The sequence below is a fragment of the Vigna unguiculata genome, chromosome 2 (assembly GCF_037176805.1).
Source record: "Vigna unguiculata cultivar grain cowpea cultivar isolate G323 ecotype 2 chromosome 2, ASM3717680v1, whole genome shotgun sequence".
Taxonomy (NCBI): Eukaryota; Viridiplantae; Streptophyta; class Magnoliopsida; order Fabales; family Fabaceae; genus Vigna; species Vigna unguiculata.
The window spans coordinates 35,126,307-35,135,624 of NC_140793.1; the positions used below are offsets into that span (position 1 = coordinate 35,126,307).

General features: G+C 32.8%; 1 protein-coding gene across 3 annotated transcripts; it reads right to left on the bottom strand.

The window, feature by feature from the left end:
* Positions 1-72: 72 nt before the first annotated feature.
* Positions 73-8,318, bottom strand: HAP2 (hapless 2). Of its 3 annotated transcripts, XM_028054214.2 has the most exons (18): positions 8,030-8,318; positions 7,819-7,962; positions 7,540-7,628; positions 7,404-7,443; positions 6,930-6,987; positions 6,788-6,848; positions 6,081-6,159; positions 5,632-5,766; positions 4,438-4,632; positions 3,888-3,968; positions 3,704-3,804; positions 3,231-3,348; positions 2,347-2,379; positions 2,150-2,243; positions 1,960-2,048; positions 1,212-1,327; positions 808-908; positions 73-719 (listed from the first exon to the last, which is right to left on the bottom strand). In XM_028054214.2, the coding sequence occupies exons 1-18, from the start codon at positions 8,234-8,236 to the stop codon at positions 196-198; spliced, it is 2,265 nt and encodes a 754-aa protein (XP_027910015.2). In that variant the 5' UTR covers positions 8,237-8,318; the 3' UTR covers positions 73-195. The 3 variants fall into 3 exon arrangements, with proteins under 3 accessions (XP_027910015.2, XP_085524279.1, XP_085524278.1); XM_085668153.1 differs by lacking the exon at positions 5,632-5,766; XM_085668152.1 differs by lacking the exon at positions 2,347-2,379.
* Positions 8,319-9,318: the final 1,000 nt, after the last annotated feature.

Below are 9,318 nucleotides of genomic sequence, written 5' to 3' on the forward strand. Positions count from 1 at the left end.
AATTGTAGTCCAACCCACCTTATGAGATAATAATAGAAAGACAGAAAGACTAGTAGCAGAAATGGGCGAAGGTAAAAGGATAAAGCGTAACCATGATTCTATGAAGTAGGTATAACAACTAACAAGTTGCTGTTAGACTTTGGTGTCTGAAATTAAAAAAGATTTCTACATTAAGTTGTCAGTTCGGGCATCAATCTACTCATCTTCTTGCTCATCTAGCTGAACTTGTCTGTGTCTGTCATAATTTTCTTGCCTCACTTTATCATGCTTTAGTTTCTTCTCTTTAAGTTTTCCCTCTTTCTTTCTGTGTTTGTGGTGTGCAGGATGGTCAGCAGTATGCTGTCGATTATCCATGTTCTTTTTCTTATGACCATGCTTGTGCATTTCTTTATGAACATGGTGTGAATGACCATAATAATCAGAATGCTTGTGCATTTCTTTATGAACATGTCGTAAATCATCAAAATAATCAGAGTTCCTTCCCGAATGCTTGAGTTTACGCTCATAACCGGTCCTTCGCCTATATTGAGCACTATAGTTAGGGCGCCTAAGCTCTTGCTTGTGATGGTTGTTGTCATGAATATGGTGATGTCCCTTGTTAGTTATGATTTTGCGTTTATCCATGATGATTTGTTCATCAGCGTCTAAGAGATCGTCCCACCAGTCATAAAGAGGATCAAATAGACCCTTTTCGTGCAAAAGCCATAATAGTACAAGCACTGCAATTCAAAGAATAGTATTTATTTTAAGTTGTTCTGCTGAATGTACACATTATAGTTACTAATAGACATTGAATAGAAGTCATACCTGTCGGAAAAATTGCCAAAAACAGACCAAACATCATTACCCAACTCAAGCATACGTACTGTATGTGGCACTTGAAGTCAAAAAACCCAGAGCATTTTTGTCTTTTCTCCCACCCAAACCGAGACGCGTGGAAGAGATTTTATCAAGTAGTCAAGACATATGAATCAAATATTAAACAAAAGGTTTATGGTTATGAAAGCAAAATGTAGTTATTGATCTTCCAATACCCTGCTTCAATGTTCAGGTAATAGTTTATAACGAAATATATATAACTATCAAAGCAATTCTAGATATTGCCCAAGAATAAAAATGACACAAAATTTAGGAAATTCATATTTTGTATTTTATGTTGGAATTTAAATTGTATAGTTTACAAATGCAAAGTATGATAGAAATAATAATACCTACAAGTTCTTCCAGTGACAAATTCTGTTAAGGTGGTCCAAAGTTTATTCCATAAGTTTTCAATAGAATCAAAGAAACCATTTAAACTTGTCTCCGGTGGTTGAAAAGGCATCCCCTGCAGAAATAGAGGATTTAGAGATTCAAAATTTGTTGTGATAACACCCCCAATGACTAGCATATACTGTGAAGCAACCAGAAGACTAACTTTCTGATTAAGATAATATATCTACAGGAAACAGTATTGCAATGCCAATTAATTGCCTGCTATAGGATTTCACGCGAAGTTCAAATAAGAACAACAGACAATTAATTGTCATTTACGCAACACATTTTCACAAAATGGTAGTTACGAAAGGTTTTCATGCTCAAATTCGCGATCCATTAGAGCATGTGCACTTAATTGCACCGTCCTCATCCCCAACATAATTTCCTTAAAATATTTAGAATTAAAAAATGCTGTCTAAACAACCACTTAGCACTGATAGCATTTTTAGAATTTTCACGTCACTCGGCAACACTTCTATTACATTCACCAAGAAAATAAATTGAAGTTGCAGATAACATCAAATAAATAAAGTCAGAAAGGTAACAGGTCAATCAGGAATAAATTGAAAAGAAAAAAAAAAACAGGTAAGGAATAAAATTAAATATTTAGTTATTTGGTAAAGTATGAATAAGTGAGAAATAAAAAAGTTGTATAATTTAATTAACTTGATAGATAAATTCCGGTACGAGGGAAGAACAAACCTGTGTGCCATTGTCAAGAACTGTTGCCGTCGTAGCAAATTGACATTCGGCTCTATCAACTTCATTATAATCAGAGTCCTTTAATATGGCTTTATCCAAAACGCCCCAGAAAAAGAAACAAAGTGAATATCATTGAGTTTTTTATCCTCAGAACAAAAAGCAACGTATCCATCCTAAGCTACAACTTTACCCGCACAAAAATACTTTGAAGCTTGATCATTGCTGGGGTAGAGTTTGAACGATCTGGTTGTAATCTCATTTGGCTTCATTATTAAAAATTGCTCCTGAACCACGTTTAAAAAAACGTATAACAGAGGACCTACGGAAGTACGTACATAACAGGAAGGGGCAAAAAACAGATTGCTGACATATGTTTTAGCATAATACCTCCATCAGGGTGATATCCTTGGAGCAATTAAACTGCAAGACAAAACAATCAATATAGAAAAGCTAAAACTACAGCCTGTTGGACCCTCCAGAAAGTTACTGCAATGCAAGACTCAAATATTTTAACCACATTTTGTAACCCTAATAATCCTTCTGAATATTGATCTTGGAGATTGTTTACTCCAAAGGTTACAAGATATACAATCCTTTGATAGGAAAAATTCTTATTTCTAGAAATGTGAAATTTGATGAGTTCTCTGGATGGAATTGGGAGAACTGCAAAGTCCCTCAAGTAAAAAACAACTTAAAGTAGACTTATATCTCTCTTATGAATAAGAGAGAAATCCTTTGTAGAATAACAAGCCATTGCACTCATACATTGCAGTAGACTCTTTGTCTCTCCCTTCTTCCATAGTGTACCTTCACAAGAAAAACTCTCTTCTTTGTTTTTTCTCTAGTTCTACAACCTTTATGTTTTTTCTGATTTTACAACACATTTAGACAAACAATAATTCTGCCCCACGACTCTTATGGGTAAGCAAGGAATAATTAATGCGAAGTGTGTGATATCTAGGTACTTAATTAAAATATTGTGTCCTCATATAATGATATGTTATAAACAATGAGCTCAGGTCAGAAGAGTTTGTAAAAAAATTATCACAACCCAGTTTCCGATCACATGTAATTATAAACAAAGAAATAGAACAGAACTCCACTAACGCTTTCAAGACTTTAAGTACTGTGCCACGATAGAAATTAAATTAATGCATGTCTGTCATTAAATTAATAAAAAATACCAAATCAACATTCGCTTGTCTAAGCATAAGTAGCACTGGATAACAAAAATAGATATGGCTGAAGCACAATATAGAGAAGCAGACTACCGTCAAACTATATGATGCTTCCACCTCACCCGTGTTCTTAGTTGTGATTATAGCAACACCAAATTGGGTTAGAGCTTCAAATGTAGGGACGCTAACACTTATAATCTTTCCTGGGCTCCTGGGGAAAAAAACCATGTCAAGCAACTTTTGAAACGCCTTTTACCATAAAACAATAATTCTGCTTGACATTTGAAGTATTTAACGACCGAAAGGAAAAATAGAGTTCCACATTACACCATAAAACAATTTTGTCACTGAATGACTATAATGTCCAACTTTCAGAAGGAATAACAAATCAATCTTACACAAACTTTCAGAAGGAATAGTTAAAAAGGGAACATAAGTTCAGTCACGTGTGAATCTGTGATTCAGTGACAAATGTAAAAAAAAGACAGATCCATATCCATGACTTATAATTATAAAGAACGTTACTGTTTCGAAATCATATATATAGACCAAGTAAATTATAATACCTTTGATAAACATACTCTACATCATTCGCACTTAATTCTAGCACAAGGTTTGTATTAAGAACCTCTGTAATTCCTATGGAGAAAGAATAACTCCCAGCACTCTGCAGATAAATAAAATATAAAAAAAAAAAAATTCTAACAGATGATACCATACTAAATAAAAACAAAATTATTGCAACGTAACTGGATGTTGGTTTATCCTTTCAAACCTTCCTTCCAAACCATAGAGTGGCACCTGATTCCTACTTATTCGATTCAGGTCAGCCTGTTACGAAGAAGAAAGCTTCTTTAAATTTTCAACAATTATAAGAAAAATACATACAAAGTTTTAATAAAAATATTTGATGATAAACAATGTGATTTGAATTTATTAGAAATGAACTGAAACTACCTCAATTCAAGAAGCTAACTCAAGCGACCGAAAATCGTAAACAAAAACAACTCTTATCTTTATTGATTTAAACAATCACGTCTTAAAATTATAGACACGTGTCTGTGAATACATGTTCAGGTTTTGTGTTAGAGTTATTAAAAGTCATCCATCAGTCTTTAACAAATTAAGCTTTTTGGTAATTGGTCCCCATAGGGGAAGGAAAGACAAGACAAGCATACACCAATAAATGGAATTAATACAGCTGCAAAATAGAAGTGAAAAGAAAATGACTAAAATGACACCAAAAAGCAAGATAAGAATAAAAATTAAAGAAAAAAAAAATCGTAGTTACAGTACCAACCTCCCGAAAATTCCACAGTTGATTATGCAAGCAGGTCCAAAAGGGGGAAGAACAAAAGTTTGGTTGTCGATTGAAAGCTTCATAGCTCACACCAATTTTGTTGCATTCAACAGAATCTAAGGTAAATCTCACTCTCTCGAGCAGCATCCACATAGAAATATTTCTCCCCAAATCCTGTGGTTGACCAGGGCTGCCCTGTCACAAGTAAAGAAGTGCAATTTTTTGTAAGCTTGTAGAAGCTGTGAGCCATGCCAAAAGTATATAAAGTAGTTCAACGCGGTTATATTCCTTAAACTACACCAGTAATGCCAAGATAAATGAATGATTTGTATTCAAAATCGGAAAAAGGTCTGTCACTACTAAAAGAAGTGCCCAAACTAGGGCAACGAGGAGATAACAAGACTTCAGAGAATATGGCCCTACGGACTTGCAGTGCAAATATCTTAGCCTCCATATAATTACATTATTTTGACAATTTCCAATTATATTTGTCAGGTATATTTTTGGTGTTGCAAGCATTCTTCATTGAGAAACCTCTAGAAAGGAAAAAAGAAAGTGTTCTTAATCCTACAATGATAACATTCTTAGCTAGAACACATCATGATACCTCTAAGCTTGCCAACATAAAAACTGGAGATTGAAGGGGAAAAATCTTTTTGACATAATCTACAATGATAAGGAATCTACAATAGTGTCCTAGATTAAATATCAGTCAATTAATACTACATCATGCTTGCACAATTAATGGGAATATGCGCCAAATGATATTTTTGTGCCACAAATACAGTGTGCACGTGAAGGCCTGTATGCCTTAAAACTTAAAAAACAAACAGCAATGACAGGTTTCAAGTCTATCCTTATTTTGGTGACCTGTCAAAATAGATTAAGAACTGTATGATTAACAAATATCATAATAACTTATTCTAATTTTACAGTTTTTTATTTTATTTCTGTGATAGATAGCTAGTGCAATATATTTTTCATGGTAAAATGTTATTATTACCAATTAATAAAACCATGTTAGACAATCTCTTTGCGAAAGAGAAATATCTGGAAAATGTCTAAACGAGAGTTAGAAACAACACAGTAGTCAAGAAACCAACCTAACAGACAATTCTTTATTTGATCTTAATTTAACCTCAATTTTGTTAAAGCTAAAGCCAATAAAGGTTAATTGTAGTGAAACAAGCATACCTGCCTTGGTACAACTAGATAGAAATCCTCAAAAGATGGTATATTTGTGTACCCAACAAAATCTCCAATAAGATTTACCCTCAAAAATTTATCATCAGAGATCACTGTTCTGTTTTCAGGCGCCACAACCACTTCCTACCAGCCAAATTATGGTGCGCAAAATTATGAGTTAGATACACATAAAGGATAATTAAAAACATGACTTTCTGTCCCAAAAAAGGCACACGATTGTTTTACTCAATTTGCTCACAGGTAAAATGTTACCAAACAAACTTAAAAAGGTAAAAGAAAATGAAAATAAAATGTAAAATTATTCCTTTTCACAAAATTTGGGGCGAAAAAAGGTACTTGAGTGTACGAGGTGAACGAAGTAACAAGAATAAGGACACCAGAGATTCAAAATTCAAACAAACAATAAAGGATGTATACGGAAATAAAAAATTACATACCGAAATTTTAGTTCCACTCTTCACCTCTATTCGAACACTAAAGCCTAAAGTTCTCCTCCCAATGCCAAAAACATGAAACCTGAAATGATTGAGAAGGAAATCTGAGTTGTAACTCATGACTAAAACAACGAGGCGGCTCTCAGTTCGTCGAATTTCAGAGAGGGTACAATTAAAACAAGATAAAACTACACTATAACTAATCTTAAATAACAAAAGGTGAACTGTTAGAATATCATATAACTTTGAGTTAAATTACCATCATATTTGTACATTTTGAGTGTTTGGAGTTGAATATTTTTTGTACATTAAGTGTTGAACTTGAACTAATTTATTTCATAAACTAGATGATTAGTATAATATATCTGGGGGTACAGTTTGTCTGTATGTATTATACTCCATTGTCCTACATCACTCTCTTTTCCCCTTTGTATGTGTAGTCTCTAAAATTTCAACGAGCTTAATGAAGTTATCTGATTAACTCACTATTTTGAAGAAAATATCTGAAATTTTTCGTTCCAGGTGAAAACCGAAAGATTATATAAAATAGGATGTTGATCTGCATATACAAACGGTTCAACGTAAACAAGGTTTTCATATGCTCCCCCAAGTCCAGCAAAAAACTCAAACTCAACAGGACAATAACCAGAATAGCTAGCCTAAATAAATCACAACTGGAAACAAAAATGACGGCGAGGGTGGAGGCTTACCAATCACCAGGGAAACGCACACAATGTGCAGTGTTGGCCTTTCCTTTTGTTAATTTGTCAACTAGTTAAACAATTTAATCCAGAATTGTTAGTTTTGTGTTTCCTAAATATCTACAAATTTCTGCAACACCAAATCACTTACAGAAGTTTCCACATGATGAAGGCATGCGCCGCTGAGGCCCACATGGACAACAAATTGGCTACATTAAAGACGGAAGGAAAGAAATGTTAACCCTGAATCAGAAGTGAAAGATGAAATGCCAAAGAGTATTTGGGGGAGGATGGATCAAACACAGGATTCTTATTCTGATCCTTCGTTTTGAATAACTTCCTTTAAAATTATCATCATGACCTTAAGCCCAAATATTGTAATCATAAATCAACTAAGATTGACATCAAAGTATATTTCAAGAAGTTCAATATTGAAAGAAAAAAGAAAACAGTCTAATTTTGATGTATGTGTATAAGCACAGCAATATCATCACTTGGAGGGCAGGGATGATAACTGTCCAAATGCTTAAACAAAATTAAAATAAATAACTTAATAAGAAAATAGTGGAATAAGTGTGTCAGCTATGAATATCAATGACTATGATATTAGGTGTTAGAAGGCCACCTGAGTGTTCTCAATAATATGACCCTCTTCATCTCGCAGTCTGCAACATAAGTACCAGAAATCATGCAGTGAAATCAACATAGTCTAAACTCTTGTCAGTCTCTGGTCATAATAAAATAAACAAAACACGGCTTGCCTCTCGCATATCTTCACGACATTTGCACCAGCATCTGGCTCACATTTGCGTGTCTGAACATAATACTCCTCAGGTTTATAAGGAACATCCTGTTAACAAGCAAGTCTCACTAAATCATACAATAGTTGTGTTATTTATTTTTTAACTCGCATCAGCATTTTCTTTGTCTCTTTCTCTCTCCCCGTTACATCATTTAATATTTATCATATCAAACAAATAACATCTCTGTAACACTAATTATCACATGTATAGTCCAATAACTACAGAAGAGTACCATACTCGTATATATGTTAACTCATACAACGCATATGCCGAAGTTTTATTGATCGTAATCACAGGTGGAATCCGCAATGTCTGCATTTTCCTGGTTGAATTTTCTTCCACTTCCACCAATTCCGCAACAATCGACGCCTCTCCTCCACTCTGCGCAATCACAAAACAACATCAACAAACGAAAATGCTTACACACTAAGCGTACTTTATAATTTACCGAGCCACTGGGAACAGCCATGTTCACTACGATTTTGGTGGTACAATTGAGATTGTTGGAGTCTGAGTTCTTCTCGCACTTCTCGAGCTTCGATTTGGAGATTATTTGAATTCCACTGACACGGAGCGCGAGTAAGCAAGAAAGTACGAAGATAATTAGGGCGCTACTGATAGGGGAACGCAATGCCATTTTTGGGCGGTTACGCATTTCAACTATGGACTACTCTTCTAATTGGCGATGGATGCATAGTAAAAACAGAATGAAGGAAGTTTGGCGGTTTTTCATTTTCTTTTGATTCTTCTTTATTTAAAGAAAATGTAATCATTGATTACATTCCCAACTTTTCTTGCATTCTAAGTATGCCCTGGGAAGAAGATATTTTCTTATTTCTTTTTTTCACTTTCACTTATCACTGTATATAAAAAAAATTTATCCATCTATATTTTATAATTTCAACTTTTCGATTTATAATTATTTATTAAATTTTTAAAAATTAATAATTATTTTTATATACTTTTATAAAATTATTTATTTATTTTTTTTTATCGATTATTTTTTATTTATGGATAATAATTTTTTCATATTTTTTTTATATATTTTACTTTCCTTTTTATAAATATAATTTTATTTTATTTAATAATTTAATAACATTATAATATCATCCATTACTAATATAAATTTATACATATTAAAAAAATACATAAAAAATACAATAGCGTCCTTATTTACACGTTATTTCTCAACGATCTTGCCTGCGTTCTTCTTTGCAATTTAATTTTCATTTTTCTTTATCAAAATTTTTTCCGAACCTATTTCGTTGTTTCGTTGGTGATATTTGGTCACAAAACCTTCAATCATACAAAACTGCAATTGTCAACCTATTTTCACATCCCAATTTCCATTTTCCATTCACAACCTGTTTATAATTACCATATTTAATAATTGATTTTAGTAAAATAATCTATTAACCGAATACATAACTATCTACAATAATAACTGTAACTCGTTACATAAAATTGCAGCGACAGTCCTATTTTATCTAATTTTTGCTAGAATTTTGTCATAGATTCATCATTTATAATTATATATCTATATGAAATAAAAAATTAAATCATTTATATAAACGAACATTGATCTATGTAGTCAATATTTTAAAATATCAAATAGTTGTTAAGTTTATAGTTAGTATATTTAACCACCAAATTATTTTTTTAAATAAAATCATCCATTAACTTATATTGAAAAACCTAAATAATGTAACAGTATCCGGAGATCGAAGGTAGGGATGA

Excerpts from the sequence above, each read along its gene's own strand:
- HAP2 (XM_028054214.2), bottom strand. The coding sequence starts at position 8,236 with ATGCGTAACCGCCCAAAAATGGCATTGCGTTCCCCTATCAGTAGCGCC. Across the intron at positions 4,633-5,631 it reads ATCTAGTTGTACCAAGGCAG|GGCAGCCCTGGTCAACCACA; the intron begins GTATGCTTGTTT and ends TACTTGTGACAG. Across the intron at positions 909-1,211 it reads GTCACTGGAAGAACTTGTAG|ACAAAAATGCTCTGGGTTTT; the intron begins GTATTATTATTT and ends GTGGGAGAAAAG.